Source organism: Mirounga leonina, unplaced genomic scaffold (genome assembly GCF_011800145.1).
Source record: "Mirounga leonina isolate KUSES-001 unplaced genomic scaffold, KU_Mleo_1.0 Mir_115, whole genome shotgun sequence".
Taxonomy (NCBI): domain Eukaryota; kingdom Metazoa; phylum Chordata; class Mammalia; order Carnivora; family Phocidae; genus Mirounga; species Mirounga leonina.
The window spans coordinates 6,718,884-6,742,179 of record NW_023270268.1 but is presented as its reverse complement, the minus strand read 5'-3'; the positions used below and the strand labels follow the sequence as shown (position 1 = coordinate 6,742,179).

General features: G+C 37.6%; 1 protein-coding gene across 4 annotated transcripts in view; it reads right to left on the bottom strand.

The window, feature by feature from the left end:
* The window catches only part of OXSR1 (oxidative stress responsive kinase 1), a 93,743-nt gene that overhangs the window by 5,298 nt on the left and 65,149 nt on the right, over window positions 1–23,296 (bottom strand). For all 4 annotated transcript variants that reach the window (XM_034992147.1, XM_034992155.1, XM_034992163.1 and 1 more), the window contains 7 exons: window positions 18,857–18,905; window positions 18,144–18,209; window positions 15,968–16,090; window positions 9,471–9,506; window positions 6,338–6,484; window positions 4,920–4,984; window positions 234–286 (listed from right to left, as the gene is read on the bottom strand). In XM_034992147.1, the coding sequence (XP_034848038.1) occupies window positions 234–286; window positions 4,920–4,984; window positions 6,338–6,484; window positions 9,471–9,506; window positions 15,968–16,090; window positions 18,144–18,209; window positions 18,857–18,905 (539 nt within the window). The remainder of the gene's footprint in view (window positions 1–233; window positions 287–4,919; window positions 4,985–6,337; window positions 6,485–9,470; window positions 9,507–15,967; window positions 16,091–18,143; window positions 18,210–18,856; window positions 18,906–23,296) is intronic.

The window sequence follows — 23,296 nt, the reverse complement described above, 5'->3', positions numbered from 1 at the left end:
AGTAGGCAGCCAATTAGAGCTACATTACTGTTTGTATTATACTAGGTTTTATAAATGAGGTTAGTAGTAAATAAACTAAATTTTTATTTTATTCATATGCCACCCAAACTCTTTAAACCAGGAACATTTTCATCATCTTTTAAAAGCAAAATATATCTAAAGGACAAAAACATCACATTTCATTAAATAATAAATTAGAAGTTATTTTGTTTTCAATGTTTTTGATGCCTCACCTCTCCCAGGAGTAAACTCAAATCGAATATCATTTAGCTCTTTTTTTGAATTCCTATAAAAGAAAACAGAATGTGTAAAATAAACTTCTGGATTTATGCATACTGACTCTGCCAACATATAACACGGAAGCTGTGCCTCAAGAAACACCATTTTATTCCCAAAGATCCTATGATCTATCCTAATGAGCTCACACTGCTAGGCTCGGAGCAAACTGCTCAGAGTGACCATCTAACTGTCCTACAACCCTTTTAATTTATGTCCTCCATTAATCAATATTAAAACCTCCTGCTAACAGGTGAAAGAGATTAAGAGTATACTTATTGTGAGGAATACTGAGTAATGCATAGAACTGCTGAATCATTATACTGTACACCTAAAACTAATATAGCACTGTACTTTAATCATACTGTAAATAAATAAATGGGGGAAAAAAACCACCCAAGCACAAAGTACGAAAAAAACAAAACCAAACCAAAAAAACCCTCATGATTTTGAGAGGTTTTTTTTTTTTTTGAAGATTTTATTTATTTATTTGACAGAGAGAGAGACAGCGAGAGAGAGAACACAAGCAGGGGGAGTGGGAGAGGGAGAAGCAGGCTTCCCGCTGAGCAGGGAGCCCGAAGCGGGGACCGATCCCAGGACACGGGCTCAGCCATTAGGCGTCTGCCTTCGGCTCAGGTCATGATCCCAGGGTCCTGGGATCGAGCCCCGCATCGGGCTCCCTGCTCAGCGGGAAGCCTGCTTCTCCCTCTCTCACTCCCCCTGCTTGTGTTCCCTCTCTTGCTGTCTCTCTCTGTCAAATAAATAAATAAAATCTTCAAAAAAAAAAAGACCGAGCCACTCAGGCGCCCTGAGGAGATTCTTATATACCTACTCCCAACCTTAATCCCACTAAGATATCACATAAACTAACAGGAAAATATATGTGCACAGAAAGGTATAATTAAAATGATACGGATGAAAGGGTTAGTATCCAAAATAATACAAAGAACTTACACAACTCAACACCAAAAACCCCCAAATAATCCAATTAAAAAATGGGCAAAAGACATAAACAGACATTTTTCCAAAGAAAACATCCAGATGGCCAATAGACACATGAAAAGATGCTCAACATCACTCATCATCAGGGAAATCCAAATCAAAAGCATAATGAGGTATCACCTCACTATTGTCAAAATGGTTAGAATCAACAACAAAAGAAACAACATGTGTTGGCGAGGATGTGGAGAAATAGAACCCTTGTGTACTAATGGTGGGAATGCAAACTGGTGCAGCCACTGTGGAAAACAGCGTGGAAGTTCCTCAAAAAGTTAAAAATAGAACTACCATATGATCCAGTAATTACACTACTGGGTATTTACCCAAAGAATAGAAACACACACCGGGCGCCTGGGTGGCTCAGTTGGTTAAGCAACTGCCTTCAGCTCAGGTCATGATCCCAGGGCCCTGGGATCGAGTCCCGCATCGGGCTACCTGCTCTGCAGGGAGCCTGCTTCTCCCTCTCCCACTCCCCCTGCTTGTGTTCCCTCTCTCGCTGTGTCTCTCTCTTGTCAAATAAATAAATAAAATCTTAAAAAAAAAAAAAAAAGAATAGAAACACACTGACTGAAAGGAATACATGCACCCCTATGTTTACTGTTGCTTTATTTACAATAGCCAAGGTATGGAAGCAACCCAAGTGTCCATGGATAGATGAATGGATAAAGAAGATGTGGTATATATATATATACAATGGAATACTGCTCAGCCATAAAAAAAGAATGAAATCTTGCCATCTGCAACAACATGAATGGAGCTAGAGAGTATAATGCTAAGGGAAATAAGTCAGTCAGAGAAGGACAAATACCATATGATTTCACTCATATGTGGAATTTAAGAAACAAAACAAATGAACAAAGGGAAAAAAAGAGACAAACCAAAAAACACTCTTAACTATACACACTGATGGTTACCAGAGGGGAGGGTGGGTAGGGGGATAGGTGAAATAGTGGATGGGGATTAAGAGTACACTTATCATGAGCACTGAGTAATATATACAGAATTGTTGAGTCACTATATTATATACCTGAAACTAACACTATATATTAACTGGAATTAAATTAAATTATTTTAATACTGGAATTAAAATGTAAAAAAAAATGTGTGGCAGCATTAAAAAAAAAAAATGATACAGGATGCCCTTTTCCTCCTCACTCCCACCCCTAGGCCCCCTATGCCTAGAAGAGTGCCTTGCCCACCACAGGTGATCAGTCTTAGCAGACTCACAAAATGAAATACATGATGCTTCTCCAAATTCCACAGGAGTTCAGGGGATGAGGGGGAATGAAGAGAAGACGAGAAAAGGAGTTGGACCCATACTGGCAGCAGAGTTAATCCACGGCTCCAGATATTTAAACTTGTGACTGGTAAGGGATAGTTAGAGTGATCACTCAGCAAACCATATACTGAGTTTAACCAGGCTCCCTGGAGGTTCCGGTTAAAGGTGGAACATATAGAATATTATGTGTAAAGGCAGACATGCTTGATCACTAAGGACCCAAATCTCCTTTATCTAAACAATGCAGAGGGCTTAGTTCTACCTGACAGATACTTGAGGATGTTACTTAAGTTGTGTTTAGAATGTAGCTACCCATCTCTAACACAACCTGCCCCCAAATGATTTTCCCCTTTGCACTGCCTTCTCTTTGCACCTGTATACAGATTTATACTTCTGCATGTGTACCACTTGAAATGTCTTTACCTATGCCAAGTACGTAATACAAATCAGCTTCCAAACTAGACTTGATTAACAAGTGAGGCATTTTATTTCCTCTTTACTCGGTATCCTGCCACAATAACCAACAGGGTGATATATAGTCTGCTTGATACATAATTGTTCAATCCATTCTTTCTGAAAGCTGAATAGAATGAAGATCGAATGTTCAGCATCATTTTAATGATTTAACTGGCAAGCTAAGCACAAATGCCTTCAAAGACAACAAGACACTAAGCTGGACTAAATATGTCTACCATTTTTTCAAGTTGTTTCACCTCAAAATCTTCATCAGTGTGAGTGAGAACGTAGCCTCTTCTTCCATAAACAAGTCTGGAACATGGCCCATTAAGAAACCACCCTCTCAAAAAGCTAGCTACATCACTTACTAGTATCTTCTCTACCTTCCTGAAGCACATGTCAAATATAATTTTTATACTATTAGCTGCTATAAGATTTCAAAAAAATGTTTTTAAAAGAGACAAGTGGGGGGCGCCTGGGTGGCTCAGCCGGTTAAGCGGCTGCCTTCGGCTCAGGTCATGATCCCAGAGTCCTGGGATCGAGCCCCGCATCGGGCTCCCTGCTCAGCGGGGAGCCTGCTTCTCCCTCTCCCTCTGCCTGTCTCTCTGCCTACTTGTTTTCTCTCTCTGTCAGATAAATAAATAAAATCTTTAAAAAAAAAAAAAAGACAAGTGGTATTCTTTTTGCACAATCAAAATTGGACAAGATTATCAAGACACTCTAATGAGTTCAAAACTATTTGAGATGAGACTAGGTATACTGAGTAGGCTTTTGTAAAGGAAAGGGAACCAAATCTGCTTTCTTCACATTTATGGCACAGTTTCATTGCTCCCAGTGGTAGAATCAAAACATTCTCCAAACAGGTCTTGCTACTTCTATTTCTAATTATGGTAATACTGAGAAGATGACTAGGAATTCATATGTGGGAAGAGGAATGAGTCCATGGTAATTTAATGAAACTTCAAAAAATGTTAGTAATAGTTAAAGAAGGTCTGAGTTGTCTCAGGTGATATTTTTAGTTTTACAAATAGAACGACACCCAATTAGAACAATACGACGGCCACTGCTCATCTAACAAGAAAGCTCTGCTAATCCAAATACCTGCAAAAGGAGAGGGTTAGAATGAACAGACTGCCACCTATGGCACTTCCTGTGAGCCATCTGTCAGAGCCTGTCTGTAAGACTGCACCAAGAACCACTGACTCAGAACACCTGCTGGCAAACAGAGGAAGAGACCAAATATATCCTTAGAGGGTTTTCCTTTCCTCTTTTAAGAACAGGCCTTAATATGATCTATCACAATCAGAAAGCACTCCACTCTTGGGTCAGTTGATTTCAGAGTCCATGATATATGGTCAAAATTACAAGCCTAATCTTCAGATAAGTCAACCAGTGCTGTTCCCCTAAAAACTGTTCCTCAATTATAGACCATACTCAATTACAGAACCTAAACTAACTGCATTGAAAAAACCATTAATGGAAAAACAGCTAAGAGAATGTGTGTGTTAGTTAACGTCCAGGTCCTTGCAATGTTACTACTACTTCTTTTTTTTTTTTTTTTTTTTTTAAGATTTTATTTATTTATTTTTTGGGGGGGGCGGGGAGGGACAGAGGAGAGAGAATGTTAAGCAGACTCCACACTGACCGTGGAGCCCAACATGGGGCTCGATCCCACAACCCTGAGACGAAACCAAGAGTGGGACGCTCAACCGACTATGCCACCCAGGCACCCTGTTGCTATTACTTCTGAGGGAAACAGTACCTCTGCAACGCCTAGCACTTGATACTGGAGGGCACACAATCTTATCCAGTTACTCTCAGGCACAGACTATTAGAAAAAAGAGTCACTTTCAAAGAGAAAAGAGCATATTTACAGTATTCAGAAAACAAACAGAAGATGTTTAGTTACCTTAATCTGAGTACTAGGCTGATTGGGATCTTGGTTTCTTGTGAGCCTGCTCCTGAAGGCAGAGCCTAAAAAGCATTGAAAGGTATAAAGTCAATGTCTGGACTACTAAGCATAAAGGTGACTAATGGTCATCAGCAGAGGAAATGTCCACGGCAGCAATTTCCTTCAGCTCTCGGTGAGGCCAAACCCAGATCAGTTGCTGGGACATTCCCTGCTGTGGTAGGACATGCACTCTGAGGCAGCAACAAGAGCTGAATGTCAGCCTGAGTCAAGCACAATAAAAGAGAATTCTCAAACCCACATGAAATTCCAAACATAGCCACATGTATATTTTGTATTATTCAGATCCCTCTTTCCCTCTACAAAGTGTGAAAGACACTACACTATTTACACTCTACAAGGATGAAAGACACTAAAGCCAGGTTTTTCCCTTTAAAAAAATCTGCCAGTGTATCATACAGCAATATACAAGGTAGGATCTAAACTGGCTGCCCCTTAGGAATCCACCCAGCCTAAGATTCCAGGTCTTTTAATGGGCAAACTAATCCTCTCTCAGTTGTGAGCTATCCCTTGCTTACTAGAGAATATGTATTCTATTTAAGTTCTTTATAAAGTGAATCCAATCTTTCTATCAGTTTTCATAAGACAACTGGATCTTTTTGGATATAATGGAAAGAAATGGAAAGCTTGGGTTCAATGAAAGGATTACACAAAGGCAGAACTCTAACTGGAAGCTCTCAGAACTTCCATCTTTATCTCTTTCAGTCTAAAATGTTAGATTAAAAAAATGAAGTCTCTAACATTTAATAAATGAACAGACTCTGGAAACCTCACTCCAACCATGGAGCATAAGGTCATGCACGTTTTGCACACAGTATTTGGAGTTTCCTGAGGGAAGACAGGGAGCGATTCACAGTGGGGCCCTCCTTCTCTCCTTCCCTCAACTGCTTTCAATGTATGAGGATTTAATGACCTCTGTGACTGATGATGTGCATTCACAGATTATATCACTTCAATAAAATCAACCCTCACAAAATTGACAAATCTTAAAAAAGAGTAATACAAGAAAATCATGGATTGAGATGTATTAATAATACAAGCATAAGTGAATGAAAAGGAAACAGAACTGCTAACAATCCTAGTGTCAAGATGAACTCTGTCAGCTGCAGACATAATAATGATCTCATAAAAAGCCGATGAGAAATTATCCCCCAAATTTCTGATATTTGGAATGTTTCCATCATTAACTTATTTTGCTGCTTAAAAACCTGTGTGATCCTTGAAAAGTTCTCTTACCTGCACACACTGATAACTGTGAAAACACAATTTCTAACTTGTTTTAAAATCTACCACAACATCAACTTCTGCTTTCTTCATCTACTTAGAAGGCCGGCCATTGAAGTGCACTCCTGTTTTACCTGAGCTGTTTTTGCTGGCTCTGCAGGGGGTGGGGGAGAGATTTGAGTTGGCTGTGCAGGCATGTGCCCAGCTGGCTGAGGTAGATGAGCAGAAATCTGTTCTGGAACTTGGAGTAAAGTACCCACGGGATCAGTTGTTGGAAATAGCTGTAACAAAAACATACACACAGTGCTGCTTTAGTTGAGTGAAAAGGAGGCAGGTCTACTGATGGGCAAGCAGAGCCTCCCAGGGTGACATTTTCAAAGTAGTTTTGGTGTAGTGTACTGCTACACCTCCACCTCTCTTGAATACATCTATTTCAAGTGGAAGTGAAATATTTCTACTAGGCTTTTATTGTTTATAACAACTTTTCTGAGGTGTAATTCATATTCTACTAAATTCACAATTCAATGATTTCTAGAAAATTTATACTTGTGCAAACATCACTACAATCTAGTTTTAGAACATTTTTATCAACTCAGAAAGTTCTCTTGTGCCCATTTACATTTAATTCCTGCTCCCACGCCCAGCCCTAGGCGACCACTGATCTACTTTTGGTCCCCATCAGTTTGCCTTTTCTGAATCTTTCATATAAACAAAATGCATGCACTCTGTTGTTGGCTTGTTTAACTTAGCAGTGTTTTGAGGTTCAGCCATATTATAGCCCATAGTTTGCTTTTTTCCCTTCAGAGTAACATTTCATTGTATCATATTTATTTCTAACTACATCTATTCCCTTTGCCCAATAAACAATAAAACAGCACCTCCAAGACACAGATTTAAGTATTAATACTAAATTACAGAAGCTACATTTTTTTAGGTCTGGGAACCTTCCATTGCTTAAAAAGAAAGACAACTGACCAGGGATTCACTAACATATCTGAAATGCTTTTCAAAACAGATGTGAAGCTTTACAACCAACACAGACATTATATATATTATTTTGCATGTTTGAAATATTTTATAAATTTTAATTATGTAATGCGGGGAGAAAAGACTGATGTTGAGTAGAAAATCAAGTTAAACATATTCAAAATTACAAGTTGGTGAAAAAATCCTAAAATTAGCTACAATTTAGAGTTGAAAGAGAAAAAACTGAAAGGGCAACAAGAGAGGTCTAACAGCTGATATTATAAAAACAAAATCAAGAGACAAAAGTGGTACAATTTTGTGTTCATTTAGCTTCATAAAGAGGAAATTAAAAGTAACTCTGGTTCTGGATTTTGGCAGAAAAAAAGAACAATAAGATTAGTTTTGAAAATGTTAATGTTAAGTATTAGCATTATTTCAAAAGGATAGTTTCCAAATTGCATAGACATGTGTGTTTACCTATAATAAGAACAGAAAGGTTAGACAAAATCAAGCAATGAGCTGATACGGAGAAATTGGAACCCTGTGCACTGCAGGTGGGAGTGGAGAATAGTGCAGCCACTATGGAAAACAGTAAGGTGATTCCTCAAAAAATTAAAAATAGAACGATTCCCATCTGGGTACAGAACCCAAAGAATTCAAAGTGGGAACTAAAGCAAATATTTATTATGTAGCCATGTTCACAGTGGAATTATTCACAACAGCCCAAAGGTGAATGCAACCCAAGTGTCTGTCCAGTCAAATGGAGAAACAAATGTGGTAGATACATATAATGGAATATTATTCGGCCTCAAAAAGGAAGGAAATTCTGACACACATTACATGGATGAACCCAGAGGGCATTATGCTGGGTGAGATGAGCCAGTCACAAAGGACAAATACTGTGGGATTCCACTTACATGAGGTATATAGAGAGTAGTACGATTCAGAGATAGTAGAATGGTGGCTGCCAGGGGCTGGGGGGAGGAAAACATGGGGTGATTGTTCATCTGGAGATGGATGGTGGTGATGGCTGCACAATAGTGTGAATGGTAACTTTTATGTTACCTGTATTTCACCATGGATTTCAAACACAACAACAAAGTAATGAGCACAGGAGTATGAGTATAAGAGCCTGAGAGTCCATGTGGGGATGCTATTGAGGCAAAGGGACAAGGAGAAGAACACAAAAACAATTCTGGATAATCTATAAAATGCCCTCTCCACTCAACTGTGGAGAAACTAAAAGTCAAGATAAAGCTAGAGTAAGAAATAATCTTAAATTCTCAGAAGATTACAAGACAAAAAGTTATTTCTTGCACACCTTCATGTCTATCTCTGGCCAGCAGAGGCTGTTTGGTATCATCCTCATTCAGGGATACAGGCTGTGGTGGCAAGAGCCAGGGGATCCAGGGAACAACAGAAGGGCTCTTCTTTCTGCCCACATTTCATTGCCCCAAGCAACTGCCATGACTATGAGTAACTTCAAGGGGTAGGGAGATGCAATTCTACCATGTAGCAAGAAGAGGAGCCAGAAATCTTAGTGAACCGCAGTTCTAATATAAGTTGTCAGATACTGGCCTGTAAATATGCTGAAGTACAATATTTATTTTCAGTCTTAAATAATACAATGCTATGTACACAAATCCTATACATAATGGTGTGCAAAAATTGTATGCTATCCACACAAATCAAGTAGAAAAACAGGTACTTTTAAGCACAGTGGCAAAAACAAACTGATTTACGGGGGCAAGACGTGTATCATTAAACCAAATACTGAGCTTGGAATGCAAGCTGCCAGAAGGAAGAATGTATGACAGAATGTATCTCCTGAAATAACTGTTATCTTCAAGAAATGAGCATAAGGCAGGCCAGCCTAACAGGACTCTGTTTAGTAGGATTCCCTATCACCATGAGGCAATAACATAAACAAGAGAATCTACATGACAAGAGAAGACAATAGGGGAAAAAAAAACCAAAAAGAAAAAGTAGCATATGACAAATTCCTGGACAGATTAATGCAAAAAGACTACTTTCCACTTCAAGCTACCCAAGCCAGAAAAGTAATTCATAAAGTCAGGCAAGCAAGGAACAAACAACTTGCTAAGCCATTAGGTCAACTTTTAAAATGAGTGCAATGGCACCAATTTACTGCAGAAGTCCATTTAAACTCAGAATCCATACCTTTGATGAAATCTGATTGCTATAAATTCTCATTCCCACTTAGGCCCATATAAAAAAATGTGCTTAACATTAAAACCAAACCAAAACAAAATGATTGCTTTTTAATCCACAACTACTTACCTCAGAATTTGATAATGATTCTTTCACTCGGGGAGACTAAAAGAAATACAAAAAAGGCTTATTAACTCAAAACTTAGGTTACTTGTAGTCAGTTCCAAACTGCACAGAATGTTGAAATGCAAGTAAACTCCATGTCATTCTGATCCATAAGTTAAGTCACTGGTAACTCTAGTGAAAGTTTTCTGGAAAAAGAAAATATCATGATACTATTGTATTCTTTGTCTAGGTAACCTTTAATACATCAATGTCCTATGATAGTATTTTAAGAGTTTACAACTTGAGGTTTATAAGCAGACATAATGGGAATTCTCAGGCAGTAGGAGGTCACATTCTTCAAAGTACAATTCTTTCTACTAATCATGAACATACTTTTTTTATTTAAATTCAATTAGCCAACATAATGATAGCCATCATTAGCTCAGATGTAGAGTTCAATAATTCATCAACTGTGTATAACACCCAGTGTAATCATGAACATATTATATATGTAATATCCCAGACCAAATGTAAGCCTTCAAGCTAATTATCCAACACATCTTCGAAGCAGAGTAATTCAGGTTATGGGCTTTAATGGAGAAAACTCTTGAGCCCAAACTGAAAAACCAGTTGTAATCTGCCATATGAACATCTAAGCTAAATTTATTTAGTAAATCATAACAGCAGTGATTCTGGATACAGGCAATTGGAGAATACAAAAAAACCCCAAAAAAACCCCCCACAAAACCCTTACCCGATCTCTAAATAAATATCAATTTATGGTCAATTCTACCAAGCATAAATTTATACTTAAAAGGTCAGATTATCCAGCTTAGGTTTTCGTGAATTTTCATCATCACTTTATTAAGGAGAATTAGGGTTCAGGTGATAGCTAATATATCACAGCAAGTATATGGCCAAACCAAAAGCTTTTTTAAAAAACCTAATATTTGGAAATAATTTCAAACTTTTATAGAAAAGTTGTTAGAATGAGAATCATTAACCTTCTTTCCTTATCTGCTTTCCTATTTAAGATGTTCACTTTCTCTCTTTTTATTATTTTTTTATTTTTATTTTTTAAAGATTTTATTTATTTATTTGAGAGAGAGAGAATGAGAGAGAGAGAGAGAGAGAGCACATGAGAGGGGGGAGGGTCAGAGGGAGAAGCAGACTCCCTGCCAAGCAGGGAGCCCGATGCGGGACTCGATCCAGGGACTCCAAGATCATGACCTAAGCCGAAGGCAGCTGCCCAACCAACTGAGCCACCCAGGCACCCCACTTTCTCTCCTTTTAAATATATCTATTTAACCAGTCACATTGTTCCTATACCATCTGAGAATAAGTTGCATATATCCTAGCTGTTTACCACTGAACAGTCACTGTGTATTTCTTAAGAACAGGGATATTCTCTTAACATAACCTCACACTCCTAAAGTTATCAACTTCAGTAAATTTCACAATAATGTGAATTTTAATGATCTAGTCAAGGCATTTTCCAAGTTCTCCAGTATGCAGTAATTATTTTTCCCTTTGCAACTAATAGGCAATCTTGAAGAGGCACTTCAAGACTCTGTAAACATCCTGCTCATCAAAAATTTCCCCTATACTTAGCAACTGCTGATGATCCTTGTCTGACCTAATCTTTATTGACTGCTTTATCATGGCTATAAAATGATGATTTTCCCCTCCAATACTCCTCCACATTTACCAGTCAGCACTGGCAATTTCCTGTAATGAAGAACTAGCCACCCCCCACTTATTTATCCACCTATTCATTATTGGCACGGACTCATGGATTTCTATTTTTATTTTTTTATTTTTTAAAGGATTTTATTTATTTATTTGAGAGAGAGAGAATGAGAGAGAGAGCATGAGAGGGAGGAGGGTCAGAGGGAGAAGCAGACTCCCCGCTGAGCAGGGAGCCCAATGCGGGACTCCATCCCGTGACGCCAGGATCATGACTCGAGCTGAAGGCAGTCGCTTTACCGACTGAGCCACCCAGGCGCCCTATGGATTTCTATTTTAAAATGGTTTACAGGGGGGGCGCCTGGGTGGCTCAGTCGGTTAAGCGACTGCCTTCGGCTCAGGTCATGAACCTGGAGTCCCGGGATCGAGTCCCGCATCAGGCTCCCTGCTCAGCGGGGAGTCTGCTTCTCCCTCTGACCCTCTTCCCTCTCGTGCTCTCTGTCCCTCATTCTCTCTCGCAAATAAATAAAATCTTTAAAAAAAAAAAAAAAGTGGTTTACAGGGGCGCCTGGGTGGCTCAGTTGTTACGCGTCTGCCTTCGGCTCAGGTCATGATCCCAGGGTCCTGGGATCAAGCCCCACATCGGGCTCCCTGCTCCGCGGGAAGCCTGCTTCTCCCTCTCCCACTCCCCCTGCTTGTGTTCCCTCTCTCGCTGTGTCTCTGTCAAATAAATAAGTAAAATCTTTAAAATAAATAAATAAATTAAATAAAATAAAATGGTTTACAGTTTATTATTGCACTTAATGACCAAACTCTAATTTGGTCAGTAGGAGCTCATTCAACCTGGCCCTTGTGTTATCAAATTATGACTTTCTTTTTTAATAAAAAACTTTTCGACAAAAGAAGATATTCCAGATTCACCTTGTATTTTCCCTGTGTAAGCCCCAGAATCAGCCATTTCTCCCAGGAGCCCTCATTCTTCTAGTAGAGAATGACATTAAAGACCAAGATCTGGACATTAAGTATGCTCACTGTTACTGTTTTCCTGACTCTCTGCATACCTGGTAATCTTTGATTGGATGCCAAATGCTCGAGCTTTGTTCTGGAATACAGTAAAGTTACTTGGAAATGGCTTAATCCTTTTGGATCTTGCTTTATGAGTTGTTAGTTCGATCTGGAGCAGTGCTCAGTCTAGGGCCATATGCTCCCCACTACTTAGACCTTTCTGAACTCTACCCAATGCCTTGTGAATTACAGGTTTCTCCACTCTGGCTGGTGGAAAGAGGCACTATTCCTGGCTCTCTGTGAATGCTGGGTGCTGTTATCCAGTCTCAGGTGGTTTTCTCACAAGTACTTCTTGAAGAGTATTCTGCTGAACACTCAAAAAGGAAGCTCTGTAGACTTCTAGGTTTCTCTCTCTGTATAGCTCTCTCCTCCCTGGTACTCTACCTTACCGATTTCATCTGCCTTGGTCTCCCTGGACTCTAAGCCCTATTTCCTCAACTCAGGAAAACACTCTTCAAGCTATAATGAAGGGAATAATCAATCAAACAAAACTGCTCCAGAACTGACACAAGTGTTAGAATGAGCAGAGAAGGACATTAAAATAGTTATTATAACTATACTATAGTTATTACATCTCACATTATCTTCAAAAAGTAGAGACATGAAGGTATAAAAATGAACAAACACAGGGGCGCCTGGGTGGCTCAGTCGTTAAGCGTCTGCCTTCGGCTCAGGTCATGATCCCAGGGTCCTGGGATCGAGTCCTGCATCGGGCTCCCTGCTCCGCGGGAGGCCTGCTTCTCCCTCCCCCACTCCCCCTGCTTGTGTTCCCTCTCTAGCTGTGTCTCTCTCTGTCAAATAAATAAAATCTTTAAAAAAAAAAAAAAAATGAACAAACACAAACTCAAACTTCTAAAATATTTAATGTCTGTGATATAAAATAGATTGAATGGGATTAGCAGCAATTAGGCATTGCAGAAGAAAAGATGAATGAACTTGAAAGCCAGTAACAGAAACTGTGCAAAATGAGACTGAGTAAAAAGAGAATTTTTAAAAAATGAAAAGAAAATCAGTGAGCTGGCAATTTTAAGCAGCCTACTATACATGTTACTGGAGTCTCCAAGGTAATGAAGGGCAGAAGAAAGTATTTGAAAATATATTAACTGAAAAATTTCCAAACTTGATAAAAACCTATAAACCCACAGATGCAAGCTCAATAAACCCCAAGCACAAGAAACATGAAAACTAACAAGCAAACAAACAAATCCAGGCATATCATAATCAAATTGCTCAATACCATTCAAAAAGAAAAAAAATCTTAAAAGCAGCCAGACTAAAAAGACATATAACTTATAAAAGAACAAGGCAAGGATACCAGCAGATTTCTCAACAGAAACAATACAAACAAGAATTACAGTGAAACAACATCTTTAAAATACTGAAAGAAAAAGCCTATCAATCTAAAAGTCTATACCTAGCAAACAGACCTTTTCAAAACAAAAGTGAAATAGAGACATTTTCAGACAAAAAAACCTCAAAGAAATCATCACCAGCAGATCTACAGCACAAAAATGTTAAGGGAAGTTCTTCAGGAGAAAGAAAATGATGTAAAGATGGAAATTTGGATCTACATAGAGTCTTTATTATGAACATGTGCTGAATTTTGTCAAAGCTTTTTCAGAACGTATGAAAATAAGAATATGATTTGTCTTCTCATTAGGCCTATTAGATTTTGTCAAAGTTTTTTCATCTATCTTTAGGCCTATTAATATTATACGATTTCCTAATACTGAACCATCCTTGCAGCCCACCCTTGATCACAGCACACTTGCAGCCCACACATGATCATGGTATTTTCAATGTAATTCAATTTAGTTTTAAAAGATTTTCCTTTTACTAAAGAATTCATGTCTTCAAAAATGGTTATAAGAATAACAAGAGAGGGGTGCCTGGGTGGCTCAGTTGTTACGCGTCTGCCTTCAGCTCAGGTCATGATCCCAGGGTCCTGGGATCGAGCCCTGCATCGGGCTCCCTGCTCCGCGGGAAGCCTGCTTCTCCCTCTCCCACTCCCCCTGCTTGTGTTCCCTCTTTCACTGTGTCTCTCTCTGTCAAATGAAGAAAGAAAATCTTGAAAAAAAAAAAAAAAACAATAACAAGAGAAATACAAAAAGTTACTTATTCTGAGAACAAATTCTATAATTTTCTATGCTATTTACCTATCAGTGTCTTAGGTTATAAAAAAGCTATTATAAGTATTTCAGAACTACAAAATTTTTTTTAATTTTTTTAAAGTTTTTTTTTTCCTTAAAGATTTTATTTATTTATTTGACAGAGAGAGACACAGCGAGAGAGGGAACACAAGCAGGGGGAGTGGGAGAGGAAGAAGCACGCTCCCCACCGAGCAGGAAGCCCCATGTAGGGCTTGATCCCAGGACCCTGGGATCATGACCTGAGCCAAAGGCAGACGCTTAACGACTGAGCCACCCAGGTGCCCCTAAAGATTTTTTATTTATTTGAGAGAGAGAGAGGGAGGGATAGCGAGAGAAAGCACAAGTGGGGAGGAGAGGGAGAAGCACGCTCCCTGTGAGCAGGGAGCCCGATGCGGGGCTCGATCCCAGGACCCTGGGATCATGCATGACCTGAGCTGAAGGCAGACGCTTAACGACTGAGCCACCCAGGCACCCCCAGAAGTACAAAATTTTAAATAAATTTCTCTTGCAGATAGCTAGGGGGTAATAATCAGACATTGAAACACTGTAATTTGTTGGTCAGAGGAAAAATTCCTATGAAAATCTCTTTCATAGAAAGCTAGAACTACAAGATTCATGTACCTCTGGCTTCCTCTGATCACTTTAATGTAACATTACAAAACAATACCAATTTAAGGAGGAATCAAATGAAAAAGCAAGGAGAAAAGAAACCCGTCTTACATTTTAATAAAGTCACAATCATATATAAACAAATGTTTATATTTGTTATTTTTTGAATAACTTTCCAAGGTTAGAATGTAATAAGTTTTTGCCAATTTTCACTGGCAAGGTCTTTAAAAAGTAAAGCTTTACTTTTAGCTCTGCAAAAAGACTAGACTCAAAGACTTCATCTGACAAGATCAATAAATACTCAGTGTTGATCAGCAAAGTCATAAGTGCTATGGCAGAGCAGATCTTACAAGCAGGCAGAGACATACCACCTACCCACCACTAATACCACAAAAAGGTTTTAGGCAGTCAAGGCTGTGATGAACTTCAAACATTAATATTTCCCATACACATTTCTATTCCTGGGAATGAGTCCTAACAATCAACTTGAGGCATTAACTTTAGGAAACAGTGAATGGGAAAACAAAACAAGAGCTTTGTCTTCACTGCTTCTAGCAAACACACACAAACACACACACACCCCATCCAGGATATAGCAACTAAAGAAAGGTACACTGTTCCTCTTCAGGTAGAAGGTTAGCAGACTTCAGGGACAAAGTTTTGATAGTTAGGCTTTTGAGTTCAGTGATCTCTTCTTCTGCAATGTCTAATCAGTCATCAATCCTATCCAGTGTATTCTCATCTCAGACACAGTTTATATCTCTAGATTTTGGCTATTTTTATATACCCTAAATATCGTGTTCAAACAGATGTGTCAGTTCACTTTTCCACGTAGGATTAAATGGGCTCCTACTGTTAATAACTTGTTCAAGGAAATTCTGTCACTAACACTTGTATTTTTTATATTTTAGCTGGTTAAGCTGAACAGAACCAGAGAATATAGTATTATCTCAGAGGCTTCAGACAAAAAGATAGCGCTCTATCTTAAGCAAAGAGTTTAGCAAGACTTACCCTGAGTTGTGAAATTGCTGCTTTCCCTTCCTCACTTTCTTCATCAAATTCATCATCACTCCACTCCCAGCCACCATCTTCTGTCTTATGAAGGCGGCCACTGGAACCTGGTACTCTCCGAACCTGCACATTAGAGAGATGTGGATTATGGTAGTGTTTGACATTTACTATATATACTATATATATATACTATATATATCTTGCACCCCTCACTTGCTCTCTGTGCTCCACTACCTGTCTTTACTCCAATCACTGACTTTCCCTATACTTCTATGCTCTTGGGCCCAAACACCATCCAAATCCTTCCTATGTGAAGTCACAGTCCAAATCATATTAATTGTCTCCCAGCTGTGTAAATCTCTTCTCACCACATTCATGTGTATTAGGTACTCCTCAGGATCACCTTCTAGAGGAAGACTCTTCCTGAGCCTTCTGATCTGCTTCATCTCCCTCTATGACCTGCCACATGACTTCTTCTTTCTCAGTTTAAGTACTTCCTCCTTATTAGCATGGCACACTAATTAAAGCCATGCATTTCTCAACTTTCTTGATTCCATCCTCACACTTCACTTACAGTTTGTCTGGCATAAAAAAAAAAAAAAAAAAATCCGGGTTAGTAGAAATCATTTTCTTTCATAAAGCTGTACGCAACGGCTTTGCTGTGACCTGGCTTACAGGGAAGCTACCAATGTCATTACGATTTCCAATCCTGTTCATGATCTTTCCCCCTCCTCTGGAAGCTATAGGACCTTCTTTTTGCCTCTAGTATTCTAGCGATGTGGCTTAGTGCTGATCTATTTCCATTTATTCTGCTACATACCTGGGCTTTTTCAATCTGGAAATTCGTGACTGTTTGGAAATTTTTCTTGAATTATTTCTTCAGTGATTCTCTTTCCTCTATTTTTCTCCATTCTGCTTTTCTGGAACTCTTTACTCAAGGATTGAACCTTCTCAAATGATCCTCTAATGCTGTTGTCTTTTTTCTCCTGTTATCTATCTCTTGGCCTTCTGGGTTCTATTTTCTGGGAAATTTTCTCAGCCTTACCATACAACTTGTATATTAACTATTTTCTTTTCTTCTATAATGTTTTCCATTTCCAAGAGCTTTTTGTTCATGGTGGTGTGTCTAAATGCTCCTTTTTTTAAGTAACAGCTTTATTAATATATAATTCATATACCATATAATTGACCCATTTAAGATATACAATTCAATTATTTTTAGTATATTCCAAGTTGTGAAACCATCTCCATAATTAAATCTAGATCACATTCATCACTCCTCCACATGGCAAAAAAACATCCCAGACCCATTAGTAGTCACTGCCCATTTCTGTATAATCCCAGTCCTGGGCAACCTCGAATCTACTTTCTGTCTCTACACGTTTGCCTATTCTGGACATTTCACATAAACAGGATCATATAATATGTGATCTTTTGTAACCAGCTTCCACAATTAGCATAATGTTTTAAAGGTTCATCCACGTTATGACATGTATCAGTACTTCATTTCTTTTTATTGCTGAATAATATTCTATCTTACGGACACATGACATTTTATACATCCGTTCACCCATAGATGGATAATCAGGCTGTTTCCACTTTTTAGTTATTATGAATAATGCTGCTGGGAACATTCATGTACATAGCTTTGTGTGTACATGTGCTCAATTCTCCCAGTATGCCTACGAGTGGAATTGCTGGGTCATAAGGCAGCTTTGTTTAGTCTTTTCAGAAACTGCCAGACTACTTTCTAAAGTGGCTGCACCATTTCACCTTTTCATCATTAGTGTGTGAAGGTTCCAACTTCCCTAAATCTTTATCACCCTTGCTACTGTCTTTTTTATTACAGTCATCCTAATGGGCCTTCATTGTTTTCTGTGTAAAGAAAGGGCCAAACTTCACAACTCACTCTGGTAGCTACAAACAGTGATTTAACAGAGTCTAGAATTAATCAATTGTGTAATATACCTTTTCATTCTAGTAGATAGCACACCTAGACATACTGTAGACTAACAATATTTACTGAATGAATATATCAAAGAATACTAAAGAAAGGGTTGGAAAAAAATGAGTAATACTTACAACCATTAACAAAGCATTACTTAACCTATACTTTCAAAATGCAGAAGTAAATATAATCAATTTCCTAGGAAACCAGAGTAAAATCTCCATTTACCTTCTTAGCTCTTTCAGAAATAGTTGGTGCTCTCTGCAGTATTTTTTCTTGAAGAAATTCTTTATTCTGGAGAGGAAAAATAAGTTTTCTTCTTACAAGTATTTACTGAACCAAAGAAACTGACAGAAATATTCACTACAATTAAAATGTGATATAGTAACGGTTTTATAAAGAAGTTTGAGGAAAGCTTTTTTTTTTTTTTAATTCTAAAGCTCCTTTAGTACATTACTACCACAGTTTCACAAATTGAGACAAAGCTTTAGTGTACTGTACGAACCATTATCTATGAGAAGTTTGCTTTACCATATGTCCTTTGGGATCATGGTCCCACATTTCCAACTACAGTAACATCCCACTTATCTGTTTTCTTTGGGAAATGAGATGTTTACTAACTCAGTAGTAAACCCTGAAATGAGAGTTGAGTATTTTCACAGATTATATTACTAATGGCAAAATCTAATATTCATTGTTCCTGTTATAAATTTAACCTGATACTTAAATTAATTTATATGAAAAATACATTTACTAATTCTAAAGCATGTGTCTTAATTACCAAAGGTTGTACAGATATTGCCCCCAGCAATTATTTGATCAACCATCACTTTCCCAAACATTATCATCTTAAGATAAAGCAACTTCTGAGCAGTAAATCTAATTTAGGCAACTGAGGAGGATCACATGAACACATAAAATCAAAAGTAAGAATTTCCTACCTTTGCTTTTTGGAAAAATTTGTGCCTTAACAGTTCTGCTGCTGTTGGTCTAAAACCAGAAAAGAACGTTTTAATAGTTAATTCAAGTGTAATTGTGGGTTTCCATCTTCAAAAATGAGAAAAGGATTTCTTGAGCAGCAAGATAAAATCTCAGTGTTCTCCACTTTCCTTAACGGGCTAAAAAGCAAAAAGCAGGATAAACTAACTCGGTACAAGACACTGAGTAGAGAAGTAAACTCAAATAGAAATGTCCTGATAATAATTATTATAGGTCCTTTGCAAAATTCATTAGTGAAATGTTTCTTTTAGAATTAGGACTTCTTAGTGGCTTCCAATATATCTGCTATTATTGTCCTAAGAATATCATTTCCCAAGAAGAGTACACAGTATCTACTTTAACAAGGCATAAAAATACATTTAACCTCACAAACAGGAAATGGGACCAAATCAAGTCCTGTGCCTCTTGACATATGCCTGCCTGTCAGCCTTCAACTTAGAAAGCTACATATTCTTAAAAACAGATCTAACAATTTCCTTTAAAAACCCTAAGATTCTAAAAGTAATGTATACATTCCCCAAATTGAATCTATACTCAGTTTTTAACTCAACTGTACAGTCTTTGAATAAAGGCATCATCATTGTGAATCATACAAACTTTTAAATAGTATGAGAATAAAGAAACCATACTACACTTAAAAGACTGGACCTGATTACACCACACACCTACCATGTAACCCTAAGCAAATCTCTTCTCTAAGGTTCTGTATTACCTGGTCAAGCCCCTAAAGGCAGTGGTTCTTAAACATTACTGTGCATTATAACAGCGGGACTTTCAAAACAAATCCCAACGCCGAGGCTGTACCCCATACCAATTAAAGCAGAATCTGTGGGGGCAAACCCACATCAGTAGTTTTTAAAACTCCCCAGGTGATTCACGCTTGAGAATCAGGGCCTCAGAAGATTACTGTACAGATTAAGAGAAGAGAGGTAAAAGTGCTATGCAAACTGAAAAGTAGACATCCTTCCTATTTTCTCATTCAGTCAAGATTTCACTATGTTCAACAGTTTCACAGCATTGCTTCTTATGATTCATCCTTTTCTTTTGGGTTCATTTCCTTCTTTCTAGAGTACAATTTCTAGGAGTTCTTTAAGTGATAAAAGTGACTGGAAACTCAATTTTTGTCTGAAAAAAATCTTAACTTCATGCTTATTCTTGAATAATAGTTTGACTAGATCAGGAATTCTGCGTTAATAGTTATTTTCTCTCAGCACTGTTCCAGTATATTCTGGCCTCAACTGTTATTATTAGGGAAGTGGCTGTCAGTCTATCTGCTATTCCACAGTAGGTAATCTGCCCCCTTAGTCACATTTCACAGATTCTCTTTGCCTTTGAGTCCAGCAGTTTCGCGATTTGTGTACAAATGGGGAAAGGGAAATACTACTTGGAATTGGGGGGTGGGGGGATGGTTCTTTAATCTGAGGATATAGGTATTTCATCAATTCCAGAAAATTCTCAGCCATTATTTCTTTAAATATTGCTTCTCCCATTCTCTCTAATCTCTCATGGAAAATCTATATATACATACACATGTATATGTGTATGTACATGTGCATGTGCACACACACACACTGAACCTTCCCATTCTAACCCCCAAATATTCATCTTCCTTTTATATTTCCATTTTTAAAAAATCTTTCTGTGCTGCATTCTGAGCAATTTCCTCAGTATAGTGTACTGTGATTAAGTAAGAGCAGAAAGTCCATAGTCAAATTGTATGGGTTGGAATTCTAGATCCAACATTTATTAACTGTGTGACTTTGGGCAATGTTACTTAACCACTCTGTGATTCAGTTTCTTCATTTGTAAAACAGAGAAAATAATAGCACCATCCTCATACAATTACTGTAAAAATTAAATGAGATGATAATATGTTGTGTTTACAAAAGTACCCGGTAACTTGATTAGTAGTCAATAAATTATCATCTCTTTCTTGTTTTACTGGCTGTTCTGTTTAACCAATCCCCTGAAGTTCTGTTTCCTTTTTAACTTAGAAATGTTCTAAACAAAGTATAATTTTGGTTTACAAACTGGAAATAAGATATTCTACAGCTTCTTTTTCTTTTGAAATAATTTTAGGCTTACAGAAGAGATGCAAAGATAATACAGAGTTCCCACATACCTGTCACCGGCTTCCCCCAATGTTAACATTTTATATAACCATGGTATAATTATCAAGAAATTAACTAAAAATATTAACATTGCTACAGACTTTAAAATATTAATATTGGTACATTATAAACTATAGACTTTATTCAGGTTTCCCCAGTTTTTGCATTAACATCCTTTCTCTGCTCCAGGATCTAATCCAGGAAACCATGTTGCTTTTAGTCTTCATGTCTCCTTAATCTCCTCCAATCTGTACCACTTTCTCAGTCATCCCTTTCCTCACTCTTGAAAGAGTGCTGGTCAGGGAGTTTATAGCATATTCCTCAATTTGGCTTTGTCTGATGTTTTCTCATTACAGACTGAAGTTAAAGACTTGGGGGTAGGAATACCTCAGAAGTAATATGCCCTTTACCTTGTATCATATCTAGGAGTATGTAATAAGTATGTCTTATTATTGCTAATGTTAACCTGGATCACTTGTGAAGGAGGTGTCCACCAGGTTTCTCCACTCTAAAGCTGCAAAATAGCAACATCATTTAATTCCTTTTTCATATTCTGTTTATCAGAAGCAAGACACTAAGTCTAGCCTATACTCAAGGGAATCTGTTAAGTTTTAAATTTTAGTTACTGTATTTTTCATTTCTAGTAGTTCCATTTGTTTTGTTTTCTTAGTCATAGTCATATTCTCTTCTTATGGTTTTGATTTCCTCCATTAGGATTTTAATTATTTTAAATATATTTATTTTATAGTCCTTTCAGGAGTCTTTGCATTATCCAAAGTTCTCGGAGCACTAATCCTTCCGCTTGCTGTGTCTGCTGACTCTAGTCTGCTGTGTAGTATTTTGCTATGTGTTTTATATTTTCAGCTTCTGATCTCTTCAGTGGGGCATTATTTGCAGGAATCTCATGGATCCAGAGTTTGGAACAATTCGAACGGTATACAGTTTTCTAATTGCTTCTGCCAGAAATAAAACTGGCTTGGCAATACTGTTTTTATTCTCTAATCCTGTGGGTTCCTGGATAATATGAGTTGTATAAATTCAGACTGTTAACTTACAGAATGTCCAGGTCAGAGAACTGGATTATTCAGGAAGAATTCTGTTGTATCTTTGTGATGATGGACCATATTTTGTTTTCTGGTCTGTCCTTTTACTCAGAAGGCAGACTTGTAAAGGTCCTACCCATAAGCAGAGATCACAGTTCAGAATCCCCGGTGGCTGGGCCCAGTATCTCATTTCCAGTCCCCACATGGAAATTAGAAATCTAACCGAGTATGTTATTAGAATGAACAGTGTCCCACTGAGAGTAGACACAGGATTAGTTCATGATATTTCTTCTCTAATTTAGGTCATCCTCATTATTTCTACCACCTGAGGATCTCCCCTTATTGCAAGCTCATCTCTGGATTTGGTTTTTTAAGTCTGATAAATTTATTCAGCATGTCTGGGTATTTGTAACAAAAAAATTTGTTACTTTAGTCAATTAACTAAGCAGAAGCAAAAGTATTCCCTATCTTTTATACCAATTTATTCAGAAACAGAAAAAAAGTTCTAATAGCACAGATTTGAACTTTGCTACCTGTTTTTCTTATCCTTTCCAGTATTTCCAACAGTAAATTCTGAAGCTCCATGAAATATACTAAAGACATGACTAAGGATACCAATTAAAATCTTTTACTTTTGTTGATCGTTAGAGATATCAAAATTTAAAAACTCAGTGCTAAAACACTGAGTGGAATATATATGTGAAACAGAAAAATGAGATACAGTGGAAACAGAACCCTAGGTAAGGAATCAGAAGTTTTGGATTCAAGTCCCACCTCAATGACTAGGTAGCTGGTTGACCTCAAAGATAAAAGGTTGTACTCAATGACTTCCAACATCACTTAATTCTGTTCAATTCATAAAGATACAGACATTAGACATTAGATGATCATGTTTATTCACTTACTTGCCTTCTAATCTGTCTAGTGTTAATAAGTAAGCGCTTTGCATTTTTGGTCCACTCATTAAAATATCTTTCCAATAAGGAAATACATATGATTATTTGGCATCAGATATAACATTTGCTGTGTGTATTTCTTTTGTTATTGAAATTGTAAACAGCATCAAGATATTTGCTTATGACTTTTAAATACATTTGAAAACAAGCCGTCCCACTAACATGGTATTTTATTAACACAGAATTCACAAAATACAAAATTATAAAAAATTAACCAGGAAATAGCTGAACTATTTAGAATACACTATATACTAAAAAGGGAGAAAGTCATT